General features: G+C 34.8%; 1 protein-coding gene across 4 annotated transcripts in view; it reads left to right on the top strand.

Annotated features, from left to right (window-relative positions):
• Nucleotides 1-4,671: 4,671 nt before the first annotated feature.
• LOC137237882 (cytotoxic granule associated RNA binding protein TIA1) overlaps nt 4,672-23,035 on the top strand; it is a 648,328-nt gene continuing 629,964 nt past the window's right edge. Inside the window, exons 1-3 of one of the 4 annotated variants that reach the window (XM_067762217.1) lie at nt 5,090-5,176; nt 12,411-12,530; nt 12,744-14,243. In XM_067762217.1, coding sequence (XP_067618318.1) covers nt 13,916-14,243 — 328 coding nt within the window. In that variant the 5' untranslated portion in view covers nt 5,090-5,176; nt 12,411-12,530; nt 12,744-13,915. Of the gene's footprint in view, nt 4,770-5,089; nt 5,177-12,170; nt 12,531-12,743; nt 14,244-23,035 lie in introns of those variants that run through there. The other 3 variants (XM_067762218.1, XM_067762219.1, XM_067762216.1) reach the window with 3 other exon arrangements.

The following is a 23,035-nucleotide window of genomic DNA, read 5'->3' as shown; positions in this document are numbered from 1 at the left end:
TAGCTCTTTGAGGATCGGGCCTTCAGGGTATACATACCAGGGAATCTAGTGTCGCGTTGACCGCCAACGCATAGAAAACGGATATGGTCTTGTTTACAAATAGGTACAAGGACTCTAGTTGGATAGAGGCCAGAAAGTGTGAACCTGCAATAGAAACCTTGCACAAAATATCTGGAAATCATTCTAAACATTATGTTGTCATAGAAGCTGTGTATGGAGAAGAGAATACAGGGGAGTCTATCGCACGCTCTTTCTCTCATTGTGTTTACAAAAACGAATCTTCTTCAAAATATTAAAAAGGTATGCCGGCTATCGATTCTATCATCTGCACCATATTTTCTTCCGTAGACCTGGTGGCGAAGAGCATAGCGTTAACAACTGCAATAAGGCTTAGTGCCTCGGTAAAATTTGAGCGCAAATCAAACGTCGACATTAGTATAGTATATTCACTTACTAGACGAACCGACTACCTTATTCCGTACCTGCGCTTTGATGGGGCTGTTAGAGTCACAATAGAGGCCGACGATTAGCTCAAGGGACCCCACATGGCAGACGAAGCTATACACGTGTACACCGATGGTTCCAAAGTATTGGATAGAGTTGGGTCTGCGATATTTTGTAATGATCCGGAAATAAACAGATCTTTAAAGCTGCCAGTACACTGTAGTGTTTTAAAAATGAAAGCAATTGCCATTAACCAAAGCAGTAGAAACACTAAAAAAATATTCGCATAAACTGCAGACGCGTCAGCTTTATATTGACAGCTATTCATCTATTAAAACAACAATTACGCATAGCCTAACATACTAAAGTGTGTTAGAGTGTAGGAAAGCCCTGGAAAGATTCGGGATAGGGCAAATCATATATCTATATTTGGTCCCTATAAATATGGGAATAGATGGGAGTGATGATGAACTAGCTTAAAAAGCCGGATCCATCGAAGGTTTCTCTGTAGATATAACAGACAGATTGGGCGAGATTAAGAGAAGGTGATAGTTCCACATGATCGACCAAGCGGGAAAGGAGTGGATACAAGCGCGGGGCCGTCAAGTGTCGAAAATAATATGTAGGTCTTACAACCTAACACTAACAAAGTTACTCTTATAATTAATAAAAAAGAACTTCAGACTCATGACAGGTATTCTGAATGGACAATACCTTCTGGCGGCAGATGCCTTTAATTTAGGCGTGGTCAGTGATTGCCAATATAGGAAGTGCGCGTTGGAGGAGTAAACGACCGCAGAACTTTGTACTCATGCCTTGCACTCGCCAGGCTAAACTCCAAACATGAGGAGTGATGCAGTCGTCAGATCTAGAAACAGAAAAAGGCAAAGGTCCCAAAAAGCTTCTTGTATTTGACAAAAGGACGAAGTTATTTCATAACACAGGTTCCGGTAGTATTTTTCAGTTTGGTCAGTCAATTCAGCCTAGGCTAGCGTGCTTGTTAATGAGTTGTTTCTTAAAATCAAATTATCAGACTTCCTGAGAAAGGCGTGAGAGGGTCGAAACGCATAGGAGGGAAAAAGCAAAATTTAACTTTGTCTTTAAATTACTCGACTGAAAGTCTCCATCAAAGCAAACATTTTTTCTTGAGTATTCTTACTTTAAGCCACTCCCTTTGCATAGGCAGGTGGGGGTATACCGTACTAGATAAGGTTAGGTTAGGTGTTAACTGCCCAGTTAGGGGAAGCTCACTTGGACAGCGAGCCGGTCCGTTAGAATACCACATTAAATAACGCTGATGTAAGCCATAGCTACTTAGAGGATCGTTGCGTAGGAACGGTATAGTTTCGAATGAAAACCTTGTATAAATTAAAGGGAGTCGAGACCGAAATTCTTTCGGCTAATTTTTGAAAAAGCTTGGCAATCAAGCATAAAGTGACTCGATAATTCCTCTTTATCATCCTCTATACAGCTGCAGCAGGACAGAGTTTCCAGTATATTGAAATGTACCGCAATGATTTCCATTGGAACTTGACTGCCAAAACTCCAATTACCCTTGATAGATGAGCCTTATTGAGCTCATTAATTTCGGCAGATCTCCTGCCATCAACTTCCGACCATAAGGATCGTGCTTCCCTATATTAGGTGGTATCCGCCCAACGCTTGCTAAGAAATATCTCTGCACGAGCAGACCACAGGTAGCCAGCGAACTACTAAAATCTCTACAGCCACCTTCATCTGGTTTAATTATTCCGATGTGGGGCCCAGATAATCTAAATCATAAAATAGTTCGATACAATTGCAAGCGAGGTCAGGCACATCCAGAGCACCCTTAATCGTATTATAATTCCTCTCAAGGCCTTGCAAGCCGCTTGGCTAACTGAGTAGATATTGAATTCCCTAAACCTTGTAGGACTGGATAATATTTTAGCCACCGTATACATAATCGCGGCATTCGGCTTAGAAAACGCTACCGTGATCAACCAACTTAAACTTGCGGCTTATGTCTAGCTCTTTCCAAAATAACATATTTAACTATATCAGAATGTAACAACGTGGACCCAAAGAGTTTACCTATCAACCGTCTAAATGACTATAACCACGTTCAAATTGAGTTTCCACCTCAGTTGTTATACTCATATGAGAGAATCATATATTCATTGTTATAAAGGGGATTTTCTTTAATACTGGGAAATCATTTCTCAAGCACCAAAAATCAGCACCAGCGATGCTGTGGTGAAATATGGTGAGTAAGAAATAATTGAAGAAGGATTGAAGCAGAGGAGAAGACGAAATCAAAGATATAGAATTTCCTTGAGCGAATGAGCGTAAATATATTCTTTTATTTTTTTTTTTAGTTATCAAAGTACGTTTAAAGAAACTAAAAAAAATATGTATATACAGTTGCTTATACTTCTATATCAAATCTCATAAGTCGTGACAAAGAAAATAAGCGTTCAAGTGATGAAAATCAAATACAAATGAAAATATGTAAGGAAGAACATATTGCACAAGCATAGAAATCCTTTGAGAATTGCACCATTTTCATATAAACATTCAAACGGCACGCATACATACATACATATAGAGAGAATAGCAAAAAATCACAATGATTCATATAAACAACCAACGATAGGAAGTGACATTAAGGGTGATATGTGTGTGTATGTGTGCGTGCATTCAAAGGCGAGAAGTTCATTTTATTCGTTTGGAAATTTGTGACACCGAACAGCAAAAAACTAAACCAAAACCAACCAAACAAAAATGGAAAAAGTGTGCTAACATTATGAAAGAGAATTGGAACGCAGCGAAAGCGGTAAAAGCGGGTGAAAGGCAAATACTGAACACAAAACTATGCAAGAACATTGAGCCGACTATACAATCGTTTTTCGTATTGTTGGTGTGCGAAGCTTGAAGCGAATGTATTTGTGTATGCACAAGGGAATCCCAACAGGCCACAAAGTTAAAGCAAAAGCATAAAACGAAACACAGAGGAAGAAGAATCACGCTGATAGGATAGACAAAAATATAGAATATATACACACACACGCAAACACATTGGGTCGCAAAACAAACGAGGCAAGCAAGTCTCATATTTTGGATCAGTAATGCCAATTGCGATGACTCTTGTGCTGCTTGCATTCGTTATGGAGTCGGCACGAAATCGATTAACGAAAGGATTCAAAATTCTACAACAGGAACATAAATATACAAAAACATACCAAATACACAATAGCATGCCTTGCAATGATAACTAACTAAGCAGCCAACCGTTAAGGTTGACGATGGTAACGAAGGCGACAACAAACGATGATGAAAGTTACCTTCAACAATTTTAATAGTGTATGCAGTATTTTTATGTATGTGTGTGTATGGGTAATAGCGTATAGCAACAACTTTTTCTAGTTTCATGTAGTTGAAATTGCGAAACACTGTATATTGGGTAACGGTATGTACAAATAGTTTGTTGTGTGCAACGCAATTTATTCGAATTTGAGCAAAAGAGAGAGCGTAAGCGTTTAAAGACGCAAGTGAGAATGAGTGCGAGAATTCGTAAATATTTAATGAGTAAACTAGCTTTGGGTGAGTCTCTGAGGTGAGGAAAGATAGAGAGAGAGAGAGAGAGCGAGCGAGCTATGTGTATTGTTATGTCCATTTTGATAATACGGAGCGCAGCTAAGTTTGTTGTTTGCAAAATTTTGGAAAAAAAATCGTTCTTAAAAAACTACGCAATTCTAAACTTTTTATTATTATAACTTATTTCCTTTTTTTATTGTATTATTAAAACTTATTTCGCAATATTCTATATAACAAATAAAAAAATTTTGAATTATAACCTTACACAAATTTCGAAGACCGTTATTTCGAAATTTTTCGATATTCGATTTGTGCTGCTTGCATTTACCAGCTAACAACAATACAAATAGCGATTAGTTCTCATTTGTTTTTGGATTTGTTCAAAATACTGTTGCGTCTCTTTGCTTTAAACGACCCAGCAGCTACTCGCTACTTTAAACGAGCCACTGTATATTTGTTGATAAGTAGTGCGTCGTTGACGTTAGCTGCTGCCATCGTTCCTAAAGCAGTTGACGATGAACGGTATTACACGCGCAGCAGCATGACTGGCTGCTGACCGCCTCATACTAGACATACTTATGTGTATGTATGTTTTTTAACTTGGCTAACGACAATTTTGCAATTTTAGCCAATGCATTGCGTTTCAGTAAGAAAAGCGTCGCCTAACGGTTTAGTACGTACGCTTTGCGTTTTAAGTTGGGGTAATTTTTGCGGGTTGTTCGTGCTTTCGTAGTTATCAATTCACACTGGTATCTCAACGAAACGAAAAAAAAAATACATGAATTGAAAATAATTACTACTATTAAAATCAAACGTACTTAACTGAAACAAAACGCAATCTAATATTGTTAGCAAGAAAAAAATTTAATGATAGCACGAAAATTATTATTTGAGCTATTTTTTGGTTTATTCGCAGTCCTATGCGGCATTTTGTACACATATACATACATACATATATACAACTTTATGTGAGAAAGTGTTTGTTTGCATTATTTAATGGCGGAAATGAAGCCATTAAGACAATAAACTAGCAACAAGACGCTGTACAAGATTGAATTGCATTGTTTTTGAAAGGCGAAGATCGAGATAATTTTTTTTTTAATTATATAAATTAAATTTTTGGTGAAAAAAATTAAATAACATAGTGCGTTTAAGTGTGAGCAAATTTTATTGACACAAATTTTAACACTTTCCAAAATTTTGGTTTATTTGCTTTTTGTTCAAACTGCGTGAAGATTTTTTGTTTATAATTAAAAGAAATTCCAATATTTATAGCTTATCTTTGGAGAAGTTTACTTAAAATTTTCAAATAGTGTTGTTATACGTGAAAACATTTGTAAAAGCCAAAGGGGTAAAGGACGAGTTTTATTAGTTCATTGTCAGCCACTTTTCTTATATATTTGGATGAAAAAAATATAAAGGACGTGCATAAATAGGTACACATGTATACCATGTGTTTTTAATCCAAATTGTATGCAATACTTTTAGGGTTACTCGGAAGAACTTAATTATTTACATTGAATTTTCTTGTAGCGCTTTATTAGCACTGCTTCCATTATTTCACCATAATACCGATATTATTTACTGGTATCTTATTAACAAGACAGGTTAGAAATGCATCGATAAAAAATCCAATACCAATTATCAAGTTCTGTTGAAAGAGCTTAAATATATTCCACACAATTTAGATTAAAACACATAGTATACATATATAGCTAATTGTGTTAAAAAAAAGCTGCAAAAGGGCAACATTTAGAGACAAATTATACCTTAATATGGCTTAGGAAATTGAAGCTTTTGCAACAGTTCGAGTTCAAAACTCAGCTCATGAAAACCAAGCTGATGAACACTTTAAATTCAGAAACCACCCACATTCCAATATTTTTTGGAATATATGTTTTGCGTCATAAAAGCAATCAACCTTCAAAATTTCATTAGCTTAGCGATATTCGTTTTAGAATTTTTAAATGTTTTCCATTTTTATAAATTTTCGATATCGAAAACGTGGGCGGGGTTATTGTCCGATTTCACTAATTTTCAATACCAATTTATTCTGGGTCCAGGTAAGCCCGTATGCCGGACTTGGTGAAGATATCTCAATGTTTTCTCAAGTTATCGTATTAAAGAACGGGCAGACGGAGGAACAGACGGACGGACATGGCTTAATCAAATCTTTTTTGATTCTGATGATTTTATAACTGTAAAACCAACCGTTATCCAATCAAAGTAAAATACCCTGTGTACAATTACAGCTGGGTATAAAAATAAAAAAAATGTAACGTACACGCACTGGTATCCGTCTTTTCACGAGGTATGTTGCTATGTAATTGATTGGGTGTTTTACAAAAACCAAGCGCTTATCCGCTAATTTCTTATTCTAAATATTTTTATAAAACCGTATAAAAACTCATTAAATATTACTTATATTATTTCGGTTGAATACAAGTAAAAACCTTAAAAACTCTTTTTTTTTTGGTGGAAGTTAATTTCAACAGCTTATAAAAGTAAAAAAAATTAGAAAAGTGATATTTTAGAGAAAAGTCTGAAGAAAAAAGTTTTATATTATTCTCCTTATAAGGAATAAGCTTACACTTTCAAATGGCGACTTAAAAAATGGAGTGTTATTTTTCTTTTCTTAAAGTTTCGTTAGTATAAACCTAAAACAGAAACTTGATTTTTCTTTTCCTGTTAAAAAATATTTCCAAAAATATCATTGTCTTACAAATCTAGACGAACGAGTTTTTCTTTATTCATGCGGAAAATGTTTTACACATTGTTTTTGTTGTTTTTCCCATACAGCTGTTTTTTCTTATGTTATTCTTGCTGGCGTTTCAATTGCTATTAATTTTGTCGCCACTAATTTAACAAAGAATGTTTCGAAATTTCCGGATGCATAACCACTTCCTTAAATATTAAAAAAAATTTATTTCTATTTTTCCAAAAGTGAAATAAGTTCCATCATCTTTTTTTTCCTTTTTTTATAATTTTTTTTTCATTTTTTTATTTTTTAATACCAGTACGAGTATTTATTTTTATCAAAATTTTTTTAGAACAAAAAAAAATTAAAAAGCAGTATGAGCCTGTCGCGCTAAGCGAATAAAAATAAATATTGTTGATATAATAATCAACAGCGGAAGCATTGCTTATAACGCATTGATAAAAATCCAATGTTACTAATAAAGTTCTGTTGAACGCGCCTAATAGTATTCCACACAATTTGGATCAAAAAAATTTATTTTATACGCACTAAAGTGTATAAAACAAGGAATAGTAAAAAAAGCAAGGCACTCACATCGCGAGCTAGATAGAAACATCTTCCTCTACACCAGAATGAATGCAGAAATTTCTGAGTTCAATACTCACCTCCCACGAATCTAGCTGATGCCGAAGTGGAACTCGGAAACATATCTTAGTAACATAGCCGTGTGCAAAGTTTGAAATCTTTCTCTAATCCAATACTTAGTATATTTAAAAAAAAGTTTGCTTACTAAAAAGTTTAATTAAAAATATGTTCTGCAAATATTTTTTCACATAATGTTTCTTATTTTTATTTATTTTTGAAGTATGTTTAATGAGCTTGAGGCCGTTAAAAGAATTAAAACCGCAATGTTTTACCTTTAATAATTATTTATTTGTTTTACTGGGTAAGCATTTCTTAAAAAATATTTTTCTAATTTGTTAGCCATTTTAACTTTTTTGAATGATGACCAATGACTTTCTTCAGTTAACTTACCCAAAAAACGAGTGGCCCAAGCAGGATACCTTGGACTTTAGACCACATTTAATTTTTGTTTACTTATCAGGTTTATTTGAATTTGTTGTGTGGCTAATAAATAAAATTTAAGCTGCTAGTCAGAGTTAGATCCGAAAGTGGAAAGCGTACATCGAGGAGCAAGTACAGAAGTCCTGCATGCAAGGCGATGTTTTGTTAGAAAGGGGGACTCAGGCCAAAGGTGGTAATATACTTGGTCCTGTAGGTCCCTTCCGGCCAATTTGTTGGGAAAATCAAGAGGAGCACGACGCAAATTGGAAGAGAAGCTCGGCCTTAGATCTCTTCGGAGGTTATCGCGCCTTACATTTTTTTTTTTTTTTATGAGGGCTGGAATCTAGTTGCATTCGCTAGATATTTCACGTCATTGAAAGTGCCGCCATACTGGAGTGTGTTGCAAACAGAAGCTCTCGCGATTTGGCAGCAAGCAGCACTAAACATGTAAGCTGCATCCCGCACTAGATCAAAGCAAGCAATTTATAACTGCGTTAACTAATACTTATAATGCCCATTATATGGGTTCCGCGCGTATAGAAATCGAAGGAAATGAGACGGCTATTGAACTGAACAGCGGAAAGGCTGAGAGAATAACCAGCGACGAAATATACTTACCCTGGGGATAGCCTTTTGGGGGATATCCGGAATTTTTACGTGAAAAAAGGTCAGCAAAAGTGGGCAAGCAACACTGGCTCTGCAATTTCTGGGCTGACACCAATAAACGTACAGCGGTCTGCACTGGTTATTGAGCAACAGGCGCGCATAACGAACAAACAGATATTTCATATAATGAAATCCGCACAAGTTTCTGAGCATTTTGTGTTTAAATGCCTGGCTCTAGCCTGTTTGATATACTTCGGAAGCCCCTTTTTTGGAAAATCTGTGTAGATTATGGGACATATGTAGGTTGGAATGAGTTTTATGGCATCGAAACGCCTTTTCAATGGCTAATTAGGCGACCAGGGTTGCAGCCATTATAACTATCTACCAAAAAATACACACGCAAGTTAAGTTAACGCACCGCTAACCGCGTTTTTAAGTTATATGGATATGTTTGCCCGTAGTTGGCGGGCTTTTGATAAAACAAAGTGCTTATTTTAAATATCTTATTGATTTAAAAACTAATTGTTATACCGCTATTAAATATAATTTTAGCAATATTTTCTCTGTAATCTTTTGCTGTGTAAAACATTTTATTAATTTAGCATTAATTTCTGCTTGTGGAATCGCTATTCATTTATTATAATCTTAGCTCTAAGCATCATTGACTTATCAAAATCAGTGTTATATTTTACAAGTTTAATGATAATAATATCATTAAACATTTAGTTCAAGGAATAGAAAATAATTCAAAGCTGCGAAAAAACCAATGCTTAGTTTAAACGTAGGACTAATTTTAATAACAGTGTGATGAGTAAATTTTTTGAAAATAACAAAGCGCTTAATTTAAAATTTCAAGTAATTAAAATTTATCGAATAAGTGTAATAAAATTTTGATGCAAAACAATCGTACTTCTTACGCTGCCGGACTAATAAAAAGTATGGAATATAAATTGCGAAAATACAAAGTTCTTGATTGATGATATTGTAAAATTCGTGTCTCTAAATTAACAACAAAAAAATAGTTATGATTAACAAAAATAAGTAAAATGAAACCCTTACTATAAATTTTCTTAATTAATCCAAAAGTATTTGAACAAATTATTTTAGTTTAAAATAATTGAATAAATAAGTGTGATTATTTATTATTAGTTGTGATCAGTTATTAGATACAACAGCATTGTTTTTATTTGCTTTTAATTCCGGTTATCTTATAACAGAAAATGTATTAAAGCTATGTTAATATATTCACGTTTTATAAATAAAAATCATAACTATATTTGTAATTAATGCATGTCAGTGATTAATGAAAATAATTAAAAAATCTCTGCATTCAAAATTTATTTAAACTTATTTATTTAAAATTTAAGTAATCAACCAAAAATAATTTCGAAATAATAATGCATGTTTAACTTAAATATTCCTTATATAGATATTAATAATCATTAATTTAATGAGAAATTAGTTCAAAAGGCCAAAGAAAATAGTTAGTAATTATAATGAATAATAAATTTATTCAATCCAATCTCAGTCAATATCTAAAAATATTTAAGGTAACAAAAATTGTTTTGCAATTACGTTTGCTTTTGTTTGAAAAATAGCCTAATGGATGTAAATTTTTTAGGTAATAAACAACGAGTTAAAGGGAATCAATTATCATTTTAAATAACTCAATATATAGTGTACAAAATAAATATAATCAAAATAACTGATTAAAAAATAATATTTTTTTAAATAATAAAAATATAAAATAATTCACTAAATCTGTTAATTTATTAATTAATTAAAGAATATAAAATTCGAAAAAATAACAAGCAAATTGTATAAATTGAAAAAATTATTGTTTATTTAATTCATTGACTAACTAAGTATCGCTAATGTCTGACTAATCAAAGCTGAATTTGAATACATTTTAAAAAGTCAAAAATCTATTTCGCGCAGCATTTTTTATTATAAATTATTTTCTATTTTTGATAGGTCATATTTTTTAATAGAGTTATAAAATTGGTTTTTACTATTTTCCACCAATCTCATGTTTTAGAGTTTTTAGAAGTCTTTTAGTTTTTAAATTTACGTAATTTATCCTTCGATTCCTACATTTGTTCCTAAACAGAAATCCTACTCGATTAATTGAAAACGAGCACAGCCCCAAAAAGGGTATACAAAAAGAACTGTTCATTTTTAGTTTTGAGCTTATTAGGCTGGTTAAGTTCTGGCCGCCTTTAACGTTTTGCATGGATTTTCGAATTTTCCGTAAACATTTTTACAGCAGAATTTGACTTAAAGCGGTGGCGTTTTTTTTTTTTTTTTGTTTGATTACAAATTCATTGCAATTTTGGGCAGTCTGTTTTACTTTTTTACAATAAGCTTACGTTTAAAATAAATAAAAAAAAAAATACTTGGCATGATTAACCTCCAAGCTTCTCTTTAAATTTTAGTCGTGCTTCTTTTACGTTTTACTACAAATTGGCTTAGCCGCACCAAAAATTTTGGTGCCGACTCCGAAGGGCATCTCTATGACAGATGAATTTTCACTGAGAAGCTTTCCATGACAGAAGTACACTTAGAGTGTTTCTGAAATGACTGCAGTGTAGCCTTAACAACTGCGAAGCTCAGGGCTCGGGGCAGCTTGAGCGCAGACCATACGGCGTTATCAATTACAGGACGAACAGACTATCCCATTCTCAATCTGCGCTTCGAGGGAGATCTTAAAGCCACAACAGAGTTGGTTGATTGGTGCAAGTGTGCTCAAATGGCGGATGGGGCAATACATGCCTACACAGATGGTTCAAAAGTAGTAGAAGGAGTAGGGGATGTGGTATACTGTGCTGAACCGGACATACGTAGATCCTAAAAGCTGCCAGATTACTGTAGCGTTTTCCATGCGGAAGCATTAGCCGTAACCAAAGCAGTAGAAACACCGGGAGAGAATAGCTTAAACTACAGCCGTGTTAACCTTTATATTGACAGCCAAGTAGCAACTAATACAATAATATCGCATAACACAGCATCCAAAAGTGTACCAGAGTGTAAGCAATTCCTGGAAAGAGTCGGGACGGGGAAAAGCATACACCTATATAGGGTCCCAGGGTATATGGGAATAGATGGGAATGAAAAAGCAGATGAACAAGCTAAAAAGGGCGCATCCCTTGAATGTCTGCTCCATAGACGTCCCAAATAGATTAGGCGAGATTAAAATAAGGTGAGAGTTGTACATGATCTGCCGAGCGGAAAAGGCGTGGACCCAAAGGGGCTGTAATGTGTCGATAAGTGGCATAGGTGTTGGGAAGCTGCTAGTATTTAACAAGAGGATGGTCCTCACGGGCCAACTAGTTTAACATGTCCTAAAGAAATCAAAAATTAACTATAAAGTATCATAAAGTCTAAAAGTTTAATAAATTAAGCCACAAAAGCAGCAAACGTGAATTTATGAACAAAGAAATTAAAAGTCTTTGGACGCTCAAAAATATTTGTGTTAAGTGAATAAAGTAAAAGTTACAGCTTTCCTAGTCAATGCAGTGTTGTACATTTTTTTACAATATTTTTTTTTTTTAATGTATTTTAATTTTTTTTTTTTAAATTCTTAACAAATGCGCTCTAAAAAACAATGCTACCTTAACAAACTTTAACTCAATAATGACAATTTGTGAGTGGTCGTGCCCATTTAATGGGGCGAAGTACTGTTAATACAACAACAACTCAAACATAAATAAAAAATTTTAAAATTAGCACGCGTAGTTGGCCAAAAACGCATACGAATTTAATTTGATTTTATGACCTCGATTGATAAATAACTTGGCAAAGGCCAAGGCGTATACGTAACATTTTTTTTGTAAGCCAAACAACTTCCTTCCGGTTGAATGACCGTATAAGTAAAATCGTTGCCATGTTGTTGCACTGAACATAGAAAAACACATACATGTAGGCATATGTGTGTATGTATATATGGATATAGAAAAATATACTATTATAAAAAGCGCTCTTATATACAAAAGTTTATATAAGTATATTTGCGACACGCTAGAAATGTGAAAGTGACTTGAAGAAAATAAGTAAACGAAAAAGCGAAGGCGGCGAAAGATCGAGTGCAAAAAAAAAAAAAGCAGAAAAAACAACCAGCAAATACAGTTGAAAGAAGAAAAATGTACAAGAAAAAGCATGTGAACTCATATATGCTTTAAATATATATGTATGTATATGGGGCTACATATATGCTGTTAGATATGTAGATATATGCTTATATATATAGAACTCGAGCAAACCGAGTGCCGCTTACAAGGAATTTTGTGTATGCAATGCTAGTTGCAAGTCAAGTTAACTCCCAAAACTAAGCAACCAGCTTCTTTCTTCTCAACAGGCAAGTGAGTTAAGCGACTGCAGCAAACTGAAAGAAAAGTGAAAATTCTATTGTAGAACAAATTTTAGTGCGAATATACATACATGAAATAGTTTTCGAAAAAATAAATTGCGAAAATAGTAAAAACAAAACGGTGCAATGCTAAAATTGTCATTATAAATCTAATGCCGCAGACAGTTTGCAAACGGCTATAAGGCGCAGCAAAAGCAGTAATACTTTTACATATGCATATGTATGTGTATGTATAAAACAAAAGAAGGTGGCACTGAGACAATTGGAGTAGAGGCATCAGCAGCAGCCGTAGACGACAACAGATTTTCCACTCAAAGTGTTATAAATTAACGTACGACGACCTTTGCAAAAGTTCAAATAACAAGCAAAAACAAAGGCAACAGTTAACGTCCACAATATACTTACACCCACACAAGCACACAAAAAAAAATATAACTATCTAACTAAAAAAAGGAAAGTGAAGTAGTAACGAAAATTTTAAGCTACATATTCACCTTGGAAGCTAAAGTTACACACACACACGCTGCTATAATAATCGTATAATAGTTGCTTTTGCCGGCATTTGTTGACACTCTTTTATGCTAAAAAAGAAGAAGAAGAAGACAAGGAAGAAGAGGAAGATAAATCAATAAGAACAAATGTACAAGTTCAAGAAAATACACATACATATTTACATGCTTATGACATACATACACACATAAAAGTAAATTTGAATAGTGAATATTATAATCAAACACGCAAATACACACACATAAATGCACTTATAAAACGGCATAAATTCAAAGTGTTAAATAGCAGTTTTTTTTTTTTAATTGTATTATTAAATCAAAAAAAAAAAAGAATAATAATTTAACAGAATAGTAAAAACGTCCAGACGCGCCAAAATCTACCAGCCAACAAACAAGTCACTGGCCTCTGTCATCTCGCGCGTCACATCATCAGCAGTCATATAGACTACATTGTTTTCACAACGGTCTATTACTTTGTGTATGCAGCACCAACTAAAGCAGTGAAGAGGCTCTCATTCGCATACAAATTTGCCGAGAGCGCTTTCAAGTTTCGAACAGCTTATAGTGTTCCTGCTTGCTTGCTTTTACTCATCTCAGTTCAGCTCAATTCAGCCCATACCACAAAAAGCCGACAAAATTCATTCGCAAATTATGTTGGCCATGTCAACATTGATGATGCCAGCACCCACCATTGCAATGGGGGCGCCACAGATTACTATGGGTCCACATAAGCCACCGGAAACAAAATTGCTTGCCATACATCCGGCAGCTGTTGCTGCTAATGGTGGCAATGGTGGTGGCCAACAATCGCATCTACAACACAACGGTCAACATCCGCAGTCACAGCAGCCGCAACAACAACAGCTGGTAACTTCAAATCATCATCAGCAACAACAACAGCAGCAGCATCAGCAACAACAGTCACATCAAACACAACAACAGCAAATCTCTGCTGGCAATAATAGCAGCAACAAACCAGGTGAGTGAACTGTTGTATATACATAAGATGAAGCGTCGTTGATGTAAATAGTTTGTATGCTCAATACGGTCACCAAAAATTATATGAATTTTGCTGTATTTTTCTCTGCTACCACCTTTTTATACCTTTCATGAAAATGAAATGGTATATTAATTTCGTCACGAAACCCAAAATTGTAAGTCCTTAAAGGAAAATAGATAGACCCACCATTAATTATACCGAAATAATCAGGTTGAAGAGCTGAGTTGATCTAGCCATGTCCGTCTGTCCATCTGTCCTTCTGTCCGTCTGTCCATCTGTCCGTCTCTCCGTCTGTCTGTTTGTATGCAAACTAGTCCCTCAATTTTTGAAATATCTTGATAAAATTTGGTGAGCGGGTGAATTTGGGTGTCCGATTAGACATTTCTCGGAACCGGCCGGATCGGACTACTATAGCATATATCCTCCATACAACCGATTTTTCAGAAAAAGAGGATTTTTGTAATATCTTACTCAATTTAACAGATTGAAGCTTCAAACTCCGCCATATAATTTCGTATATTGCACATATTGTTGCCTGAGAAAATTAATGAGATCGGTCGTATATATAGTATATATCCCCACAACCGATTGTTCAGATAAGGAACTTTTCGTAATTACTGCCCTATTTTAAGAGCTAGAGCCTTCAAATTTCAACGAATGCTTACGTATATAGCATATATTGTTGTCTGAAAAAATCATAGAGATCGGTTGTATATATAGTATATATCTCATACAACCGATTGTTCAGATAAGAAACTTTGCGCAATTTCTACCCCATTTTAACAGCTAGAAGCTTCAAATTTCACTATATGCTTACGTGTATAGCATATATTGTTGTCTGAAAAAATCATAGAGATCGGTGTTACGTATATTATATACCCCATATAAACTCTATTTTTTTGCCCCTTTTTACGGCTAGAAGCTTCAAAATTCATAAAATTTCATCAAAGAGTTACGTTTACGTCATATATTGTTGAAATACCTGATTCGTAGTCATAGTTTTTAGACGCAGATCACAAAAACCTAAAACTTTGCATCCTCACATGAAGTACCTACCTATTTTTTATTTTATATTTATCTTAAAAATCGTTTAGGTATGTAGATCTGTTCACTAGATATTTCTTATCTTATACATCCGATTATTCGGAGATTACGAACGGGATAAGATTATTGTTCAGCCCATTCATGAAAGGTATAACGTCTTCGGCATAGCCGAAGACAGTCCCGTTCTTACTTGTTTCTTTTTTGCTATGAAAATAATAAAATGTATTTGTTTGTATTGAGATTTGCTTTGAGCCAGCTGATGCCAATAAAGGCGGTGTAAGCAAGTGTGGAAAAGTAGCCACAGTTATAGTCTTTGCAAACAGACACATTGCTATTTTCATCTGCCTGTCACCCACTGAAGCGTTTTGGTGTCATTGATATTGCGACTTTTCTGCTTTTGCATAGTTTTCCTAGAGCTTCAACTTTGACACTAACTTGTTGCGATATTCAGTTGCCAAGCGCTAGCGTTTCGGGCAGGCTGTGTAATGCATGGGAATACAGAGATGTTATTATTCTACTCTTGTTTCATTTCTTTAGTAAGTTTGTCTACAAAGGTTGTCTACACTCCCTGTAAAGAATAGGAATAAGGGAAAGCATAGGTCCATATTGCGTTCCGAGGCGTTGGGAATAAATGGAAATATAAAACCGGGTGAGATCTGAAAAGCGAGCACCCCGCGAAGCTTGCTTCATAGACATCCAAGTCAGCAAAATCTTAGACTCAACAAGTTACTCCTATCAACAAAAAGAGAGGACTGTAGACTGATGACGGGTATTCTGGCGGGACACTGCATTCTGGTTTCATATGCGTTTAAATTAGGCCTAGTAGTTATTGTAGATGTAGGAAGTAAGGGTTGGAGAAGGAAGCGATAGCGTTCGCTCTGTGCTTCGCCCTGCGCTTGCTGAGCTAAGACTACAGCCATAAGGAATGTTGAAGCTGTCAGATCTTGAAGCAGCAAGCGGCAAAGGCCTCAGAATGTTTGGTGTATTCGCCAAGAGGAAAAAGATTTTTCATAACGTAGATTCTAGTTTTTGATTATGTTTTTCAGTTTTGTCGTTAAAAAAACGTATTGTAACAAAACGGACTCATTAAATCTAGGTGAGTTCCTCATGGACCAGCAAGGTTACCTTAACCTAAGCTAGCTTTCGTCTACACAGTTATTATTCCCAATGTGTACTTGGGATATTATAACTTTCATTGTATAATGGTAGTAAGTAATGGCATTAAAGAATCGAGATAGATGTAGATATCTATATACTCAAATTATCAGCATCAACAAAAAAACATTATAGCCTTTGGGTGAAAATTGAGACATTTGCTGACTCACTGCTTGTATTTAGAAGAAGAAAATTTTAAAGCCTCTAAGCCATAAATCCTAAGAAGTAGAAGATGTCATAATGATGTTCGGGAGGGAGGGTGTCCCCATTAACTGTATAAAAATTAACAAAATCTGTTCGTCAACCACGCCCACTTAAAAACAATGTTTTCTAATTCTAATGGTAACAAAAATTCAACAGCCTTGCGATATGTAATTAAATTTTACTGATACAAGGCGGACCCGTGTGCATCTTGCGCAACAAATATAAAAGTATCATATCAAATATCAACAGAAATCAGCTGTTCTTTCAATCAAACATCTACAAAATTATATGCGCTTGCGTTGCCAAATGGCGAATGTTAGCAACTGCCGGTAATGCAGTCTTAGTTATAATCGAATATTCACAATAGTGCCATAATACAAATAGACTCTTTTGTGTGCTCACAATCGTTTATTTTTAACGAATTATTCTAATAAAATATAGCTAAACAAAAGCACTATGACTAATAATGCACAAAGCTCGCTAATAGCATGAGTCCCCATATTTACAACCACAACCTTATTTATAGATTTGGATTCCAAATAAAAGCAATAAAGAGACCTGTACATTAAAACAGCAATTAGAAATAAAATATAAGATTTCGTCATATTTGGGATGATGTGTTTTACCACATTACAAAAATTTTAAAATAAATACAAATTTTGAATAATGGGCGTTGCAACGCCATCATTTTATAAAAGATAACTTTAACGTTAGTATCATTTCGCAATTTTACGCAATTACAGCTTTTAGTATTATATTTAAATCTGAAGAAAATTCGTTAACGACCACGTCCACGTTTTCGACAAAAAGGTGCTTACACCATAATAGTTATATTATTGCAAAGTATGAAGGTTTAAAAACTATAGTAAACGGTTCTGCGATACGTTCAAACTTTTCAATACCAAAGTCGAATAACAAGCGGCAAATTTTAACGAAATTTGGTACAAACCCTGTTTCCATGACAATAACCGTTTAATAGCTGCTTACGACAGGCGATATTTGTTTGTGTATAAGTATCACATTATAGCTTTTTTATAATCACAGCTTAGTGATATTACAAATTTATGAGACCTCACTTTGGGTATATATTTTTTGGTTTCCCCCGAAATTTAGAGATAGATAATAGACTTCCCTACCTCCACTTGTAGTATGCATTCACGTTTTTGTACCAAGGCTTTATATTACGTTGTCATATACATATTTACTTGTTAATAATATATTGTCGATCTCTGTTTAGTGGCTTGAAGTTTTCGGTTATAAATTAGTGGTGACCTTATACAAATATATATATATATATATATTTTCTTTGCTATAATATAATACTTGGCATGAAAAGCATATTTATGTACATACGCATTCTATAGTAAATTTATCTGAGTTAATATTTTTGTTTTTGGCATATTATTGCACATTTTAAAGATAAAACGTGATAAACTCATAAAAATTATTTATATCATGTCAGTTATAGATTTAGTTTTCGGTCTTTCTTGCAATTTATTTATAATGGTTTGAAAAGTATTTTATAAACTTAGAGAATGCCCTGGCATAAATTAATAGCAGTATTCTGAAAAATCCTCTCAAAAATTTCTCTAAATGGGCCAATTTGCATTGTCTTAATTGCATTGAAGTACATCCAGTCACATGCAGATGGAGCGGCTGCATGTTAAAGCGCAGGAAAACCGCTTCAAAATGGGGGTTGTATGAGGTCACGAAATAAGTGAAGAGGAGCAGCCACAGGGCGGGGTATCATCACTTCTGCTGTAAACTCTGATTTACAACCTACTGCTCAGGTGTTTCGATGTTGGCCCCTTCAATTTCACGGCGTACGCACACTACGTCTTATGCCCTGTTGACCGCCACCGCGACAAGATAGATATGGTCTTGTTAACTAAGTTGTACAAGGTCCCAATCTGGACCATGCCTAACATAGGAGGGATGACCCAACATGAGAAACCTTGCACAAAATATGTAGAATCTTTCGAGATAGTAAGCTGTCGTGAAAACTCAACGTAGAGGAGAAAGTGAAGAACGCATCGACGGCACTTTATGCATGTAAACAAATGCTGGGGTGCACATGAAACCTACAGCGGACTCTCTCTTATTGGGTATTTACAGCAATTGTAAGGCTTGTCCTATATTATGAAGCCCTTGTTTGATGAACAGCCACACAAAAAAGAGCCTAGCTCAAATAATTAAGAATAGTCTGCAGGCTATCAATGTTTAACACTGCAGTATTGGAAGGAGTATGATCAGCGGTGTACCGTGCTACTCCGAAAACAAATATATCCAATATGCTACCAGATCAATGGCGGCTCAAACTGCAGCCGCATAATACCTTTTATTTACAGCCAAGCAGCAATTAAGGCAATATTAACATTATATTTAACAGCCTTTAGAGAGTAAAAAACCGTATATGGAATAGGGAGAAGCGTATCTCAATTTTGGGTTCTAGGGCGTATGTGAATAGATGGGCGTGACAAAGCGGATGAGTTGAGTGAAACTAGGAGTAAGCGGTCGTTGCACATTATGGAGCAAACAGGAAATGCATGTATCCAAGCGCGTGGCTATAACCATTTGGAAGTCATATGTAGGTACGTTAGATTACAAAGTTACTCTTATCATTAAGAGAATATACTGTAGGCTTATGATGAGATTCTGATTGAGCACTGCCATCTGGTTTTACTTGCTTTTAGATAAGGGCTACTCAATGGCAGAAGATGTGAGAAATGTGGGTTAGAAGAAAAACCGATAGATTATTTTTTGTAATCGTGCCCTGCGCTTGCCAGGATAAGACTCTAGGTATAAGGAGTGATACAGCTATAAGATCTAGAAGCAGCAGGTGGCATAGATCTTTAAAAACTTCTAGTATTTTCTAAGATAAGGGAGGTATTTTATAACAAGTCCTGGCTTCCGATAGGGTTATTTCAGTTTAGTCGTTAAATAAACTTCTGGTATCACTAGCTCAGTCTGTCCATATAAGGTCGTAATGGACAGGACTAGCCAGTTCGACCTTATATAACCTAGTCATATACAATAAACATGCAAAAGATGTTTGAGTAACTTCTATAAAGATGCGACTCTATATAAAATTCAAATACACAGCACTGATAAAAAAACTTGAAAAAAACATAATAAACAACAAAATATAAGAAAATCTAAACAAATAAACAACAGGCAAATTAAACCAAAACCCCAAATGATGGTCGTTAAGTCGAGGAACTTTCGAAACATTAGGGTAACAAATTAACATTTGTGTAGAAAAGTACTTGTTTTGAAATGCTGTGTTGTTTTTACTTTTGTTGTGCAAAAAGGTAATAAATTTCATAACTTATGAACAAATTTAATTATTAGTAAAAGTGAAAATGTCTACACTTTAGTTAGAGGTGATTTTGGAATCTTTATTGTTTGTTGAAGTACGTACACAACGTACGTTAAGAGTATAAACTTGTTAACTCAAATGCACAAATTTTGATTGTCAACTCAAAAACCCTTTATATGTTTAACTGAAATTGTAAGAAGCAATCTCTATTTAAGACTACTACACTTTGCTTACAGCCACTTGCTTTTATCATCTAATCTCTTTGATGTGTTTGCACGGTCTCCACCGAAGTACCTCACAAAATTTCTCTTTTGGTTAAAACTGAATTTAACAGGTTTACACTCCAAGCCTTTGACCTAACGAAAATATGAGTGTATAACGAAGCAACAAATAAGTTTCAAAAGATAACAAAACAATAGCAAACTATAACAAAAACAATGTTTCTAAGACAACCTCTGTTAAGCATCGTTTAAATATTTCTCATGGGTTAACCAACGAAGTGGCTTAAGTGTCGACTGAGCGTCCATTTTAAGCCATAGTAGCAAATTATGTACATACAGCGATATACTAGAAAATTTTTATAACGGTAATAGAAGTGGAAAAGGCTAGGCAACCGCTTGTCAAGTCAGCAGACAAATTTCACTTTGGACTACCAACTGACGTATATAGAGATGGTGTTAACGTTGATGTTATACCAAATTGGCAGGATAAAGTGAAGTTTGTGCTTGTGGTTGGAAATTGAAATACTGCGATATGAGGATATCAGTTTGCGAAAAACTATAGGAGACTACTGAGCACTAAATTGTCGCCAAGAGCTTTCCCTAGATATGAGAACTTGCAAAAATTTGTAATTGATATATGAATATGTATCGCAGCGAACATAAAAAGTATCACAGTTTTCGTGATTCGGAGAAAGAACAGTTTTTTATAATTTTATTATTTTTTATTTAAGTGGACTGTACTTTATTTTATTTTTTTTATACTCAGTTGAGCAGAGCTCACAGAGTATATTAAGTTTGATTGGATAGCGGTTGGTTGTACATATATAAAGGAATCGAGATAGATATAGACTTCCATATATCAAAATAATCAGGATCGAAAAACATTTTGATTGAGCCATGTCCGTCCGTCCGTCCGTCCGTCCGTTAACACGATAACTTGAGTAAATTTTGATAATTCATTACAAAAGACAGCTAAAGCGACGAAACTTGGTAGATGAGTTGAACTTATGACGCAGAATAGAAAATTAGTAAAATTTTCGACAATGGGCGTGGCACCGCCCACTTTTAAAAGAAGGTAATTTAAAATTTTGCAAGCTGTAATTTGGCAGTCGTTGAAGATATCATGATGAAATTTAGCAGGAACGTTACTTCTATTACTATATTTACGCTAAATAAAAATTAGCAAAATCGGAGAAGGACCCACTTTTAAAAAAAATTTTTTTTTAAAGTAAAATTTTAACAAAAAATTTAATATCTTTACAGTATATAAGTAAATTATGTCAACATTCAACTCCAGTAATGATATGGTGCAACAAAATACAAAGATAAAAGAAAATTTCAAAATGGGCGTGGCTCCGCCCTTTTTCATTTAATTTGTCTAGGATACTTTTAACGCCATAAGTCGAACAAAAATTAACCAATCCTTTTGAAATTTGGTAGGTGCATAGATTTTATGACGTTAACTGTTTTCTGTGAAAATGGGCGAAATCGGTTGATGCCACGCCCAGTTTTTATACACAGTCGTCCATCTGTCCTTCCGCATGGCCGTTAACACGATAACTTGAGCAAAAATCGACATATCTTTAATGAATTTAGTTCACGTGCTTACTTGAACTCACTTTATCTTGGTATGAAAAATGAACGAAATCCGACAATGACCACGCCCACTTTTTCGATATCGAAAATTACGAAAAATGAAAAAATGCCATAATTCTATACCAAATACAAAAAAAGGGATGAAACATGGTAAGGTAATTGTATTGTTTTATTGAAGCGAAATATAACTTTAGAAAAAACTTTATAAAATGGTTGTGACACCTACCATATTAAGTAGAAGAAAATGAAAAGTTCTGCAGGGCGAATTAAAAAACCCTTAAAATCTTGGTAGGTATTACATATATAAATAAATTAGCGGTATCAAACAGATGATGTTCTGGGTCACCCTGGTCCACATTTTGGTCGATATCTGGAAAACGCCTTCACACCACTCCCTTTTAAAACTCTCACTAATACCTTTCATTTGAAACCCATATCGTACAAACTCATTCTAGAGTCACCCCTGGTCCACCTTTATTGCGATACCTCGAAAAGGCGTCCACCTATAGAACTAAGGCCCACTCCCTTTTAAAATACTCATTAACTCCTTTCGTTTGATACCCATATTGCACACACGAATTCTAGAGTCACCCCTGGCTCACCTTTATGGCGATATCTCGAAACGGCGTTCACCTGTGGAACTAAGGATTACTCCCTTTTAAAATACTCATTAACACCTTTCTTTTGATACCCATATTGTACAAACAAATTCTAGGGTCACCCCTGCTCCACCTTTATGGCGATATCTCGAAACGGCGTCCACCTATGGAACTCAGGATTACTCCCTTCTAAAATACTCAATAACACCTTTCTTTTGATACCCATATAGTACAAACAAATTCTAGGGTCACCCCTGGTCCACCTTTATGGCGATATCTCGAAACGGCGTCCACCTATAGAACTAAGGCCCACTCCCTTTTAAAATACTCATTAACACCTTTCGTTTGATGCCCATATTGTACAAACAAATTCTAGGGTCACCCCTGGTCCACCTTTATGGCGATATCTCGAAACGGCGTCCACCTATGGAACTGACGATTACTCCCTTTTAAAATACTCATTAACACCTTTCATTTGATACCCATATCGTACAAACGCGTTCTACAGTCACCCCTGGTCCACCTTTATGGCGATATCTCGAAAATGCGACCACCTATACAACAACCACCACTCCCTTTCAAAACCCTCATTAATACCTTTAATTTGATACCCATATCGTACAAACATATTCT

This window comes from Eurosta solidaginis, chromosome 1 (genome assembly GCF_040869045.1).
Source record: "Eurosta solidaginis isolate ZX-2024a chromosome 1, ASM4086904v1, whole genome shotgun sequence".
Classification (NCBI taxonomy): Eukaryota; Metazoa; Arthropoda; class Insecta; order Diptera; family Tephritidae; genus Eurosta; species Eurosta solidaginis.
Note: the sequence above shows the minus strand (reverse complement) of the source record. Positions and strands in the feature narration are given on the sequence as shown.